At 40.5% G+C, this 16,055-nt stretch overlaps 1 protein-coding gene across 3 annotated transcripts in view; it reads right to left on the bottom strand.

Moving 5' to 3' along the window:
* Positions 1–9,922, bottom strand: part of Cldn10 (claudin 10) — a 102,909-nt gene extending 92,987 nt beyond the window's left edge. For 2 of the 3 annotated variants that reach the window (XM_027938931.2, XM_027938933.2), the window contains exon 1: positions 9,766–9,922. In XM_027938931.2, the coding sequence (XP_027794732.1) occupies positions 9,766–9,922 (157 nt within the window). Of the gene's footprint in view, positions 1–9,708 lie in introns of all 3 variants that reach the window. The other variant, XM_027938932.2, reaches the window with a different exon arrangement.
* Between the last annotated feature and the right edge of the window lie 6,133 nt (positions 9,923–16,055).

Here is a 16,055-nt window from a genome sequence, read left to right as displayed (position 1 = left end):
AAACGTCTTTCATGGCGCACATTTCCCTGTCTGTTGTATACCTGGTTAATACAAGCCCAGGTACATTTCAAACCATACACTAGTGTATGTATGTGGGATTGGCTTCTTTCGCTTGATTTCCTCCATAAATTTTTGAAGTACCTGCTATGGTTTTGATGTGAGGCGTCCCCTGAAAACCCCTGTTAATGCAGGAATAGTCAGAGGTGAAGTGATGGGATCGTGAGAGCCACACCAACAGTCCATCCCAGTTTAAATGGACTCACTAGGTGGTAACTATGGCAGGTGGGATGTGGCAGGAGGAGATGGATCACTGGGGCTGTGCCCTGGAAGGGTTGTTCTTCCTGTCTCTCTGCTTCCTGACCCCGTCATGAGCAGAGTCGCTTCCCTCCGCTGGGCCCTTCCCCTGTGATGTGCTGCCTCCCTTTGGACCCAGAGCCGTGAAGGCAGCTGTCTATGGACTGAGACCTCTGAAACTATGAGCCCCGGATGAATTTTTCCTCCTAAGTTGTTCTTGTTGAGTATTTTGGTCATAGCGTCACAAAAGCTGACTAAAAGAGTATGTAACTAGGTTTCCTCTTCCCCCTCCTTCTCCAGAGAAGGGAAATAAAGTGAATTTAAGGAGTTTATCCAAAGCCACACAAAAATTTAGTGACAAAGCTAGGATTTAAGCACAGATTTGGGGGCTGGTACTAAATGCTGACCATTTCCCCAAAAGATTTATGGAAGACCACACAGGTATAAATATGGTCCCCTGTGACCCTCAGTTGCTCTGCATGTGAAATGGGAACTGGAGGATGTCAGTCTTCTGAATAACTGAGAGCACATGTGAAAGTGCTTTGTAAAATGTGAAGTGTGATTGGCACACATTTAAAAATCATCCCAACCAGTGGCCCCATGTTAACAGTCTCAAAATCGTCATTGACAATATGACAACTTATCATGATAACTGCTCTTGATGTGCCGGAAAGGGTTTTACATCACCATTTCTTAGAACAACACTATGAGGTAAGAATTATCCCCATTTACAGTTGAGAAGATGGAGTCTTTGAGAGGTTAAGTAATTGGCTCAATTTGCATAGTTAACTTGAGCTTTCTGGAGTTATAACCTAAACCAAGACATTAAACAATTCATCACAGTTTCTCACGCCCCTCGGTGCTAGGAATATTTGAGTAAATGTTTGTTCTTTCTACCTGCTCCAGTGGCAAACACACCCTAGACTCGCTGGAGCCCTTCCTCCCCCTGTGGAGCCCTAAGGGGCCTTTCCCCTGCTTCCCAAAATATAGCTGACATAATAGACAGACCCACATCTTTAGCGAGAACCTGACAGCTAAGTGCAGAGTAGTCTTGCCTTATAAGAAACAGCAAGTGCCAGGTGTGGTGGTGCACACCTGGAATCCCAGTGACTCGGGAGGCTGAGTCAGGAGGATCTCGAGTTCAAAACCAGCCTCAGCAACTTAGAGACGCCCCAAGCAACTTAGTGAGACCCTGTCTCAAAAATAAAACACAAAAAGGGCTGTGGCTGTGGCTTAGTGGTTAAGTGACCCTGGGTTCAATCCGTGGTACCAAGAAAAAAAAAAAAAAAAAAAAAGAAAAGGAACAGCAAGTTCTAGGCACAAACTACAGTCTGATGAGCACATTATTCTTTTTTTTTAATTTTTAAAATTTTTTTTTAGTTATTGATAGAACTTACTTATTTATTTATTTTTAAATGCAGTGCTGAGAATTGAACCCAGTGCCTCACACATGTGAGGCAAGTGTGCTACTGCTGAGCCGCAGCCTCAGCCCAACAGTATTCTTTGCGTTATTACAGACATGACGTAAGACATGTGTCCATCAGGTTTTGGATTTCAGGAAGCAGCTAGTGTGAAACAAATGGATAAAGTGGAAGTAATGACTGACTTCTTAGAGATGAGAATTTTGAAGGCATTGAAAGAGGTATTTATAGTGATAATTGCTACCATTTGTGGAGAGCTTTCTTTCACATCACCTATGTTATCTCATATAATCATCATTTAGCAAAAACACTGAAGTTAAGAAAGATTGAGACTCTTAGTAAACATGGAGCCCATCAGACTCCTAAATCCAACCTCTAAATGAAAATGTCTCAAACTTTCAATGTGCATAGGAAGATTCCTGGAGATCTTGCTATGCACATTCTAACTCCAGTTAGAAAGGAAGCCATCAAGAATAAAAACAATAGTAAATGCTGGAGAGGATGCGGAGAAAAAGAAACCCTTTCATGCTGTTGGTGAGATTGCAAAGTACTACAACCGCTAAGGAAATCAATATGGAGGTTCCTCAAAAGACTGGGCATGGTACCACTATATGACCCAGGTATACCCCTTCCTGGCTTTTATCCTAAAGAATTAAAGTCAGAACATTGTAGCAATACACACATATATAGAGAGAGACCCATGTTTATAGCACCTTGATTCACAATAGTCAAACTGTGGAACCAACCTAAGTGCCTGTCAATGGAAGAAGGGGTAAAGAAATTGTGGTGCACATACACAACTGGATTTTATTCGACCATTAAGAATGAAATTACATCATTTGCAAGAAACAGATGGAACTTGAGAACATTATGTTAAGTGACATAAGCCAAACTCAGAATGTCAAGGGTTGTTTGGTTTTTCTCATATGTGTAAGCTAGAAAGGAAAAAAGAAAAGAAAGGTTGGGAGGGATCTCGTGAAAATCCAAGGGAGATAGTAGAGTAGGGCAAAGGAACAGGTGGCAGAAGTGGGTGGGAGGCGTCCAGGGAAAAGGGAAATACTGGGGAATTATATTGGCCAAACTTCATTGTTACATTGTGTGTATGTAGGAATACATAACAAAAAAATCCCACCATTATGTATAATTATAATGCATTATACTGGAAAAACATTTTAAAAATATTTTTAAATGCATATTCTGATTCAACAGGTCTATAGTGAGGCTGAGATTCTGCATTTCTAATAAGCTTCTGGGGGATACAGATGCTGTTGGTGTGCAGATCACACTTCAAGAATTAAGGCTCTGAATTCCTGTGCTTCTTAAACGCCTCATAAAAACACTCGTGGCTCTTCTACCTCCCTAAGCACTTCCCTAGGGCTTTCTTCCTTTGCTAGAGCCTGGAGATATGTGTGGACAATCTCTTTGTATCTTTTAATATCAGAATTTAACACAGTGCAGAGTTTCTTTGTTCATTTACTTAATCCACATACCTTTACTGAGTGCTTGGTAAGAGCCAGACACAATGGTAGCTATGAAGGATATTAAGACAATCAGCTGTATGCCTGTTAAGACTCAGGAGGCTGAGGCAGGAGGATAATCAAGTTTGAGGCAAGCCTTAGCAATTTAGCAAAGCCCTAAGCAACTTAGTGAGGCCCTGTCTTCAGATAAAAAATAAAAAGGGCTGGGGATGTGTCTCAGTGGTTAAGCACCCTTGAGTTCAATCCCCAATACAAAATGGAAAGGGAGAGTGAGAGGGAGAGGGAGAAAGGAAGGAAGAAAGGTAAAGAAAGGAACAGAGGAAAGGAAGAAAAGAAAGAGAGAGGGAGGGAGGAAGAGGGTTCTGGCCTCTAAGAGAACACCTATCTGTGGAGGTAAGATTTCTTGAAATAGCTCTGATGCTTCAGTGAAAGAACATCAGCATACTGACTCAGGACTCCAAGTCCCGATGCAGACTGCTTTGGCAGGTGATGTCCCTTTGGTGGCTTTAATTCCATCTTCACTGCAAGGCCAGGGCACTGGCCTTTGTGCCTTGCAACATGATTGACAGAAAGAAAATTTCATGGTGGTTCATCCTGTCCAGGTTCTATGAAATCACACTTTGCCTCCCTTGGCTTATGATCGTGTCAGTACACTTATGAAATGATGCCGTTGAAGCCAGAATTAGACAGGCAGATAGGCAAGGGTCAGATCCAGAGAGTGGAGGATTGAAATGTGAATTCCTTCAGATCCCTTCCTCCACCCTTAACAAGATTCAGCCCCTGCTCCAACCTGTTGGTAAGGTAACCTGTCCCAGGAATTGCCCCTCCCTACAGGGAGTTATAAAGTTATTAATTAATGTGTCCTGGGCTGCTCCCGTCTGTCGCTTCCCACCTTTTGGCCATCTTACCGAGCATCTCCTGGGTCTAGTCACAATGGCAGGAAGGAGAGAGATAAGGGGAAGAGGGCAGGAGAACAACGGAAACCTAGGGCATATAAAAAGGTAGAACGCTTCTTGGCATACCAGGATACCAGCTGTGGCCCCCTTCTCCCTCCCGGGAGAAGTCTATGTGACCCCTTTTTATATAAACCCTGGTTTATATGCTTGCCTTGGTGTGCTTCTCTAATGTTATACTTCAACCTGTGGGGAAGCAGGACTGGTCACAGGTCACTGGCAGTATCACCACTGTCCACTGGGACAAGAACACACAAGATGTTTCTTGGGCTCACTCTTTGGGAGCAAAAACTCCCAAAGATGAAACTTAACTTCTTCTGTACACTTTTAAATAACTTTATAGGCATCATGAAATTTAATTCGCAGTTCATTTTAATACTAAATTTGTGTAATTAAACTAAGTCTCAGCAAAATTAGGATCTTAGAAAATGGAAACCTCTCATGGATTAATGATAATTGTCATGCAAGGACACAGGTATCTATTAAAAGCGTAAATATTTTTCAGAACATCTAACTGGTTAAATTTTCCCTCACTGATGCTGCAATCAGCTTTTTGTTTCGTTGATTTATTTGCTTCTATGATTTAATCATGAACTAAGGCACTATGCTATGGTGTGAATGTTTCTGTGCCCTCAATTCATATGTCAAAATTCCAACCCCCTAGATGATCATTTTAGCAGATGGGGCCTTTTGAGAGGGATTAGGGCTAATGTAAAAGAGGCCCTGAGAGCTGCTGTGCCCCTCCCACCATGTGAGGACACAGAGAGAAGGCGCCATCTAGGAACCAGCCATTTAATCTGTTGGTGCCTCTATCTTGGACTTCCCAGCCTGAGAAAGAGTGTCTGTTGTTTATAAGCTACCTAGTTTATGGCGTAGTGTCATAGCAATATAAAGAGCTTAGTAGGCACATGCTTCAACAAGCAAGAAATCTAAAATTTCAATAACAGATAGCTCCAGCTTCTCTCTGCAAGTGAAAGAAAGCTCACAGAAAATTCCCTGTCTCAAGCAAATGCCATTCCATGGGCCCTATTTTATGGCATGACCCTTGAGAAGGTTCACCCTCCCACAGGCAGCCGGTATCATCTGTCTGCAGCTTCCAGGCTGGGCTTTGATTTCATTCCACTGAAATCCTGGCACCTATGCTTGGATTATGTGGTCATTTGAGGTCATTGAAACCTATCTCAACCCAGGAGCTGATAAGATTCTAAGGAGCAACATGAAAAACTGGTCAAGATAATAGATAAGGAGGGTGGGGGCCCTAATTTCAAGAACAATTATAATAGAGGAGCCTTTAATAGCTATGATTCTTTGTTGAACTTCCACTGCCCCAGTGGCGAAGCATTGTGAAGCTCTTGGATTGAATTTTAGGTTCAGAGATACTTTAAGGGACTACTGGAGTCCTGTTCTCTTGGTTTATGGAGGAGAAAATGTGTGGATGAGGCTCAGAGTCTTATTATCAAGTCCATAAGACTAGTTTCACAGCTAGTTAATAGAAGAGGCAGAATCTGGAGCTCAGTCTGCTGAGCTGGAATCCAGAGATCTTCCTTTTGAAACTCTCTTCTCAGCTCAGCACACTGTAGCCTCCTTCCAGAACACAACACTGTCCCATCACAGGCTATCTGTAGTCTCACATGCTCTGATGGTCATGGTCATTTGGTCATTTTGCAAACATGTATCCAGAGCCCACTATGCACCAGGAGCCCAGGATGAACGCACACATCGAATCCCTGTCCAAGGTGGCCACAGTCCAGCTTCAATTCTTCCTTGGAGCAATGCTTCCTTCCTCTTGAAAAAATACAGTTGTCCCTTGGTATCTAAGTGAGATTGGTTCCAGGAGCCCCCTCCCCGCCAGGACACTAAAATCTGTGGGTGCTCAAGTAACTGCTTCACCTCTGATAGATGCTTTGCTCTTATAGTTAAAACATCCCTATACACATTGAGAGAAAAACAAAACACAAGAGGACAGGAGACATAGCCTATGGTGGAATTTGGGTCTTAAAGACACTGAATTGGAATCAAGAAGATTTGATGTCCAGGCCACTGTGGAAATTGTTGGTGTCTCTGCAGTGTTTTCATGAAATTTATATCACAGAACTATGTTTTGACAGAGGCCTGTATTTTTATAATAACTGAATGTTCCTTAGCCAAATAGCTACCAAATTCTTTAAGCTATAAATCTTTACATCAAATCTTTAAAGGTTGTAGTCATGATTAATCCAAATGGTTCCCTTAAAAAAAAAAAAAGTGGCTATACTGGGTGTCCAAGATAAAAGAAAGGACAACTAACAATGAGGTTATGTAACCAGCAAGAATAAAACAACAACAACAAAAAAGTCCTCTGGTTTCCCTTGTCCCTTCAGGAGGCTTAATCTGGCCTAAATCTGAAAAGATTTGTCTCAAATTAACAATGCAGGCTTAAACACCTTGTTTGTTTGTTTGTTTAATGACATAATCATTTTCATCCATTAGCTTCTGAGTTCTTTTCTCAATTTGTAATTATTGTGATGTTTGAGAGCTTATTGGACAAATAGCACTCCTGCTCCTTCAGAATCACATTGTCAAACAGGAGTAATGAAAATCAACTGGCAATTTTAGCAAAGACTCCATAGGAATCAGGAAATCCCAATTTGTGGGGCCCCTTCTCCTTTGGCAATATGAATCCGTGTGTCCCTGATGTTGATGTTCCTGATGTTGTTCCAGGCTTCTACATTAAACTATATCTCAAATAAAATTGATTCAGGATGAAGAAAAAAAGGTTATGTCAAATTAATTTTGTGTGTTCTAATGGGAGCATTGTCAGTTCAGCAGATCTTAAAAATTACTTCTTAGGTACAGGAGATACAGCAGATACAGAACACGTTATTTTTACTATTGCAAAACAAAATCAACTTTTAAAATAAAGGATTGTTTTTGAGGGGGTGCTGGGGATTGGAATCAGGGCCTCACACATGTTAGGCAAGCACTTGATCACTGAGCAAGGGCCAGGGAAACCAGAAGGACTTTTTTTTTTTTTCTTTGAGCTAGCAGGTTTTATTTTATTCTTGCTGGTTACATACCTTCATTATTAGTTGTCCTTTCTTTTATCTTAGACACCCAGCATAGCCACTTTTTTTTTTAAGGAAATCATTTGGATTAATAATGACTACATCCTTTAATATTACTCCCCTGCAATCAAGTTTTAAGGGTAGAAGATTATTTGAACCATCATCAACACTTCTTAGCAATACAAGTTATAACTGTGTGTTCTCTAAGATGCATTTGAGGAAGTAGCCATTGAAGTCACTGAAATCTACCATTGTTCTTCAACCAACATTGGAGCTAAGGTTGAACACATACTCTTCTCAATAACTGGGTTTTATTAAGGAAAATATGATGAAACATAATACAGCATTTTTTTTTAAAGATGAACCCAGTTAAGAACAAAAAAACAGACTTACCCACATGCAATGTCTTCCGCTTACTGTCCAAGGTTGGAACGGGCTAAGAGGTGGCCATGGAGAAAGAATGACCCAAGAGGTATGCAGAATGACAAGAGTGTCTCCACAAACACATTACTCTTTTATTTTAAATTTTGCCCTGATTCTAGGGAAATTTACTATGGTGGAAGGAGTGTTTTTTGTTTTTTGTTTTGTTTGTTTGTTTTTTTAATATCCCAAAACAAGTTTAGAAGTTAAGCTGGAGAGAGACATAGCACAGATTCCTCCAGTGGTTACTTAGGATAGCACCTGTCACTCCAGGGCTGCCTAGGGTGGCCACGCTTGAACATTTCTGATGCTTGTCATTAGAAATCTCCTGGATTTACCTAAGTATTCTCTCCTTATCCCTTGGCACTAACTGTAGACTAATGACATGCATAGTTGACACAAAACCCCACAAAATATTATGCTTTAGTAACTCCCTAGTTAAAATTTTATTTCATTTTCTTTTCTGGGGCCAAGGTACAGTTTTACCATTTGATTGTGAAAAGTCTGAATTTTACCAAAACCCAGGAGCAAGCCTGAACACAATAAGCCCATGGCTTGTGGAAGATTTGTAAACATCAAATTTTCAGAAAGCTGAGACAGAGAATGATTCTTAGAATGACATAAAAGTAAATAACATCTGGGTTTGGTGACACACGCCTGTAATCCCAGCAACTCTGGAGGCTGATGCAGGAGGATAACAAGTTCAAGGCCAAGCTGAGCAACTTAGCAAGATCCTGTCAAAATAAAGAGTAAGCTGGGCATAGTGTCACCTGTAACCCCAGCAGCTCAGGAGGCTGAGACAGGAGGATCATGAGTTCAAAACCAGCCTCAGCAAAACCGAGGCACTAAGCAACTCAGAGAGACCCTGTATCTAAAAAAATACAAAATAGGGCTGGAGATATGGCTCAGTGGTCAAGTGCCCTACTCACCCCCCAAAATAAAATAAAATAAAAAAGGGCTGGGGAGTGTTGGGGTTGTGGCTCAATGGTAGAGCACTTGCCTAGTCTGTGTGAGGTTCGAATCTCAGCAACACATATGAAAAAATGAATAAGTGAATAAAATAAAGGTCCATCAACATATAGAATTTTTTTTAAAAAAGGGGCTGGGGATATGGCTCAATAGTAGAGCACCCATGGGTTCAATCCTCAGTATTCCAATATTGAAAAAAAAAAAGAAGGGAAAAGAGAGGAGAAAAATCAAATAACAAATAATTTCCCTGGAGACATCCTGAAGTATGAAAGTACTGTTTTTTAAAAAATTCTTCTTTAAGACACATATACTTATGATAAAGTTTCAAATATACTTAAAGATCAAAGCTTGGCTGCATTAAAAGCAACAAAACACCTAAAAGAGAAAGTTCTTGGCATTTGGCATTTTTCTTTCACTTAACTATTTAAAAATTGGCATTTGGCATTTTTCTTTCACTTAACTACTTTTTTTTCTTAATCACTAAACATGATTTAAAAAAAGAAAAAATGGAAACCCCTCTGAAAACAGAGTTCCTTCCCTCAGTGAATTCTATCCATCATCTCACATGTTCCCATGACTCTGGGGGAGAAGATAGAGCCTTGTCCACCACTGTCTCCCCACCACACAGATGTACGGTATACACATACACACTTCCATGTACATGTTGTGTACATCTATGTGTACACTTATGTCTAGATACATCAGATGGCCTGAGGAAGCACAGGAACTTAGGATAAGTATGGTTTACTGAAAAGGCAGAAGGAAGGAGAGAGAGTAAGTCAATGACAGTTCTTCCAACAGAACAAATGACCCATCAGGATTCCTCTCTGACTGAAGGAAATTGAAACTAGGTGACAACACAACCCAGCTGTGTCCACCTCTTTCTCTGGCGTTTATTATTCACATTGGGTATTTCTAAAAGATCCATGGGTTATTCTGAACTGTCCTTTGTCATGTAAAATAGATGATTTCATCATTTCAGCGAACACCATACGCCCCATTCATCCAGGACAAATTTTGGCCCTTTAAGCTCACACAGAGTTAACAGGACACTATACACAGGCACAGTTGGGGGGAAAAGTAACATTTCACTTTCATCAAGCAAGTTGTCATGTGCTGTTATATTTACCTTCTACTTTGAAGATAGTAAAGTGCGGTCGGCAATGGAAAGAACCCAACGCGTTACCTGCGCAGTTCATCCACAGACCCTGGTAAACCCAAGTGGCTGTTATCACCGAAGATGCGCGGGTGGTGACTTTCCACTCGTTGGACGCAGTGGCAGCAACCAGAGCTCCAAACCCTCCGACGCCAAACACCAGAGCCGAGATCTGTGCCCTGGACATGTCGCTCAGCCTTCTGCAGTGTCACTGTCCAGACCCAGCTCTTTGGTGGTCTAGGCATGCAGCCGACACATAACACTTAGACAAATGTTGCAGCCAGCTGATGCGGGTAGGTGACAGTATCTCATGCTCAGATGGCCTGGGGAAGTACTGGCATTTAGGACAATAATCGGTAACTTACCAATATCATTTTAGAGACAGCCTAAAATCATCTGATTTCCTACACAGATATTTACCCAAAATTAGTAGGTAAATTTTAAAGGGTTTGGTTTTTGCAGATTTTTTTTTACCTAGTTCCAAGGTTAATGCTTAATTTTCTGTTAGCCTGAAGATTAACGAACCATGCAACTACCAGATATTACAAAGTACAGATTATACAGTAACACTTGAAGCTTATTTGACCAATTGCTTTAATTTTGCATGTTTTCTGAACTTTACATAAATGAAACTATATTTTAGGTATTCTGGAACCCATTTTTATATAGAATAGTATGTTTGTGGGATTTATATGTCCATGAATGTAGCTATCATTAACTACTGAGCTGAATATAGTATTTCTTTTTCTTTCTTTCTTTTTTTTAATATTGCCGTTTTGACGAGCAGATTGGCTCTTTTTTTTTTTTAAGAGAGAGAGAGAGAATTTTAAGATTTATTTTTTTAGTTATCGGTGGACACAACATCTTTGTTTGTATGTGGTGCTGAGGATCGAACCCTGGCCGCACGCATGCCAGGCCAGCACGCTACCGCTTGAGCCACACCCCCAGCCCCTGAATATAGTATTTCACTGAATGCATAGATGACTATTTATCCATTTTTCTGGAGATGGACATTTGTGGTGTTCTCTTTTCTCCCACAACAATAATTGGAGGAGTTATAAACATTATTGCTCATTTTTCCTTGTGCACATAAGCAAGAGTTTCTCTGGCATGTATCCTAAAAGCAGAATTGCCAGAGTGTAGGAAACCCTCATCTTTAACTGTACAATGCTAAACGGCTTCCCTACGTGGTTACAGCACTTCACAGCCCCGCGAGCAGTGGGCGCATCCTCATTGTCCACTTCATAAGGTAGGAGAGAAAAGAAGAGCTAGGTAGAAAGGAGACCGATGGGGGCAGGAAAGATGGCGGAATGAGATGGACGTCTTTACTCCAGGTACATGAACGACTGCACACCTGGTGCGACTCTACATCGTGTAAAACCAGAGAAATGAAAAGTTGTGCTCCATTGTGTACAGTGAATTGAAATGCATTCTGCTGTCATATATATCTAAGTAGAACAAATTAATTAATTAATTTTTAAAAAGACATGGGGAATAGTCCTTTCATCTGAAAGCCTTGTGCTGAAGTTCCTCATACCTCACTCCCCACGCCTGCTCTCTCTCCCAGGCCTGTCTCTCCCAGATTTCTGAGGAATCCACAGTTCTTCACTCACAACCTCAAAGTTTCCAGAAATTCACCTACTTATGAAAATTTCCCTGTACATTGTTAGTTAGCCCTCTTGTACATGCATTTTTAGAAAAGACTGAGCAAGAGGACATATGAAACCTATAATAAGGGTTCTTTTCCAACATTACCTATTGATCAGATATTGGAGATGTCAACCAAAGGATCCTGAGAATTGCCAGACCACCGTGAACCATCTTGAAACCACAGGACTGCTGCCATCCCCACATGCCCTCTCATACCCAACCCTCACCTAGTCTCCTTTAAAAAAAAGTGCCCTGAGCCCCCTGGGCATCTCTCACTCTAGAGATGGCCAGCACTCTCCCTTGAGATTCCCTGCTTTTCTAATTAAATCTCTGCCTTAAAATCTAGCACATCTATAATTCTTTTTTCTTAGATGTTTTCTGAGGACACTATTGTCCTTAGGTGAGGCCCCCCACTCTGGGATCTTCTCAGACCCCTCCATAATAGCACTTGGTATTGTGAGGCTGACAGAATTTATTTTTCTTTTGGCCCGTCTGATGGGTATAAAGGTGACTCATTTGTATTTGTAATTACTAATGAGGTTAAGCATCTTTTTGTGTATTTATTGGCTGATTGTTTCTGTATACAATGACACTTGCAAGTTTTGCTCCTTTATCTGTTGAGTGCTTGACTTTTTATTATTTGGAGTTCAACATATATTTGGTGTAGTAATCTTCTGTAGATTATGTTGGAGATACCTTTCCCTGATTGGTGGTTTATCTTTATGTAGCCATTTGATAAAGTCTTCATTTAAAAATAGTCAAATTTGTCAAGATTTTATTAAATTTTTTGTGCTTTTGAGATTTTTTTACTTGTTCTAATTAGTTATACATGACAGTAGAATGCATTTTGACACATGTACAGAAATGGAGCACAACTTCTCATTCCTCTGGCTGTACATGGTGCAGAGTTACTCCAGTAGCTGAATCATACATGATGTAGGGTAATGATGTCTGTCTGGTTCTACCATCCTTCCCACCCCCACAGCCCCACCCTTCTCCTCACTTCTCCCTACACAAACCAAAGTTCCTTTATTCTTCCCTATCCCCCAACCCCCACTATGGATCAGCATTCCCTTATCAGAGAAAACATTCAACTTTTGGTTTGGGGGAACTGGCTTATTTCACTTAGTATGATATTCTCTAGTTCCATTCATTTACCTGCAAATGCCATAATTTTATTTTTCTTGATTAAGAAACCCTCCCTGGATGTCGTGCATGGTGGTCACACTGGTCATCCCAGCAACTTCGGAGGCTGCAGAAGGAGAATAAGAAGTTTGAAAAAAAAAAGAAGAAGAAGAAGAAGTAGTTTGAGGCTCTAAGCAACTTAGTGAGACCCTGTCTCAAATTAAAAAATAACAAGGGCTGGGGATGCGGCTCAGTGAGAGAGCACCCTTATAAACTCAATTCCTGGTACCAAAAAAAAAAGAAGGCTTGGGGGTTAGGGTGTAAGCCTAGCATAAATAAGCAAGGCCCTGGGTTATCCCCAACACCATAAAAGGAAAAAAAAGAAAGGAAGGAAAGAAATTCTTCCTTAAAGACAAGGACTTATTTCCTCTTTTACTTCTAAAAATGACAAGAGAGTTGAAAAAGTGCCATGACCAAATACGCTACTCTGGCATGCTGGTCACTTCAGATTGAGGGCACTTGGGGAGCAGTAAATGCAGGGATGGGGTCCTCTGAACTTCCCTTGTCTTCCTGAAGAGGGGTCCTCCAAAAGCAATGCGACTGTCATGGATCCCTCTTCAGGGATCTCAGCCACCAGGGAAAGCTCACCCTCTGTCACAGGAGATGTCTGACACCATGACACCACGCCAGACCAACCTTGTCACAGGCTATCCCCTATTCTTCTGGACTCTGTCACAGGCTATCCCCTATTCTTCTGCGAGATCTTTCGTCTTTCTCCAAATTCATTCATTCTCCCCCAAGTTTCCTTCCCCTCCCCTCTATGAAGAAGGGATAAACCTTTCCAGGTCATGTTGGGTTTGGGGATATTCACTCTTCTTTCATGTGATGTTCACATAATGAATAAATTACAATTTTCTCCTTCTCTTGGCAGGGAGTGGGTCTCAGTGGCTTAATCACTGAGTCACATCCCCAACCTTTTTTATTTACTTATTTTTATCTGAGACAGGATCCCACTAAATTGCTTAGAACCTTGCTAAATTGCTAAGGCTGGCTTTGAACCTGCGATCCTCCTGCCTCAGCCTCCCTAGTGGTTGGGATTGTAGCTGTGCCCCACTGTGACCGACTCTTTTTCTCCTCTTAACTTGCCTACAGTCAGTTTATTTTATATATTCAATTAACCCCCCAGAAGGTAGATGGAGTCTTCCATCCAGTACAGTTCCAAAGTTTTAGCTTTCACCTTTTAATCTAGAATTGATTTTTCTCCCTTGTGCTTTAAGATCTATTTCATTTTTCAATAGGAAAACAGAATTTTAAAATTCTCCTCGAGGAGTCCCTCATCTCCCTATGACATGCAATGGTATCTCTGTCAGATCAGCTATCCACATTTGCCCGGTCTCTTTGTGAATTCTCTATTCCATTCTATCTACTTGCTTGTTCCCAGGCAATTACAACTCTTTCTAAATTACTCTTATGTTATAAATATGTGTTGAGATCTTGTTGGTGAGTGTCTCACCTTGCTCTTCTTTTCCCAGTGCCTGGGATTTTCTCCCTCATCTCTAATTCTTATATATTTTAGAAGCAATTTATCAAGAGAGACACCTATGCATACACACCAGGATGTTTGTTCATGCTTCATTTTCCATATTCACTCTATTGATTAGTTTGAAGAAAATGGACAATTTTATGAAAATGAGTGTTCCTGATCATGTCTCTTCATTTATTTAACCCATCTTTAATGTTTTCCAGTAAAATTGTATATTTTATTTTAATTTTTTTTAAAGAGAGAGAGAAAGAGAGAGAATTTTTATTTATTTATTTATTTATTTATTTATTTATAGTTTTAGGCGGACACAACATCTTTGTTTGTATGTGGTGCTGAGGATCGAACCCGGGCCGCACACATGCCAGGAGAGCGCGCTACTGCTTGAGCCACATCCCCAGCCCAAAATTGTATATTTTAATCCCAAAAGTCTTGTTACTTTTTTGGTTAGATTTATTCAAAGACTCATTCTAACAATGATTTTGTACTTCTAATCTGTTCCCCCATTTTCTTGTGTGTATATATGTAGTTTTTATTCTTTCTTTTTTTCTCCTTTTTAATTTTTTTTTTTTTTGAGACCAAATCTTGCTAAATTTCCCAGCTGGCTTCAAACTTTCAATTCTCCTGCCTCGTCCTACTGAGTAGCAGGGATCACGGGCATGTGTCACTAGCCCAGCTTCTTGTATTTTTTAGATTGAGATTTTTTTTCCCCACATTCCAATTTTTTCACTCATTTAAATTGGAAGTTACATATGTATTTGCATTGTTTAATGATTCTTCTAAAATTTTTAAAGCATATTTAGCTTAATATATAAAATTTATCAATATCACCATTCTCCCGAGTGACACAAGGACCTTAAGATGTTTTAATATTAATAACACCTCATCTGGCCTATGTTAATACTTTAGTTCTATCTTACCTGGTTTTAGGCCCCCCAAAATACATTTTTAGTTCTATAAATGATACTCCCACAATGTTATCATTGTATTATTATTATTATTATTATTGGAGTGGTACTGGGGATTAACCCAGGGCCTTGTGCAAGTGAAGCAAGCACTCTACCAACTGAGCTATGTCCCCACCCCACTATTGTATACTGTCATTGTTAAACTGCCCCTTTTGTTCTTGCTATTCCATTTTGCATGGAGAGAGACAGAGCCCTTATTCTTCCTCAAGTCCATCCTGACAAGTGTCTTTAGGAAGGAACCATTGATAGTTATCTCTCTTATTTTTTTTTTCAGATAATATCTTTATTCTGTGTTTATTTTGGTAGACAATTTTGCTGAGCATTGGCAAAGGTTCTGCCTTGGACCAAACTTTACTCAGCTCCCCCGTTGCCTCAAGTACACCTCAACCTCTGGGCTCCCATGTTTGTCCCTCTGTTGTCCAATTTAAGCAAGTATCTAATCAGAATCCTCTGACCATCCTGAACATCAGATCATCTACAATATCTGTTTGAGCTCCTCATCCTCCATATCCCGGGGAATGTCTGATCCCCTGGACGGCCTTCAGTAAGAATCCAGGATGGGTCAGCCAGAATCTCCCTAACCCCGATGTCTCCTTTTAGTAATTTTCCATCTCCTGACTTCTGCCCTGCTCCTTGGCTCTAAGTCCCCATGCTATATTCAGATAGCCCCATCTCTTCCCTGTTGCAAAATCCCATCGCAGTGGCTCATACCTATTGCAACAGTCCCCCCAAACATATACACCATCACTTGAATAAAGTCCGCCAAATCATTCAGTGCCATCGGGTATTTTTTTTCGTTAACAGGATGCAATTGTTTTGAATCAGTATGTTGAAGCTCTAAGTTCATTTTCTTCTGGCTTACATTTTTGTTGTTAAGAAGTCAATCGTAAGATTTGCCATTTTCTCTGTAGATTATTCTGTGTTTTCTCTTTGGCTGGTGATAATATTCTCTTTGTCTTTTGTTTTGGAAGTTTTGCTTTTTAAATTCTCATCATTTTTATTGGAGACTGCTGCACTTCCTGGCCTAGTCTCCTCAA

The sequence above is a fragment of the Marmota flaviventris genome, chromosome 4 (genome assembly GCF_047511675.1).
Source record: "Marmota flaviventris isolate mMarFla1 chromosome 4, mMarFla1.hap1, whole genome shotgun sequence".
NCBI lineage: Eukaryota > Metazoa > Chordata > Mammalia > Rodentia > Sciuridae > Marmota > Marmota flaviventris.
The sequence above is the reverse complement of the archived record's forward strand: the minus strand, read 5'-3'. Positions and strand labels throughout refer to the sequence as shown.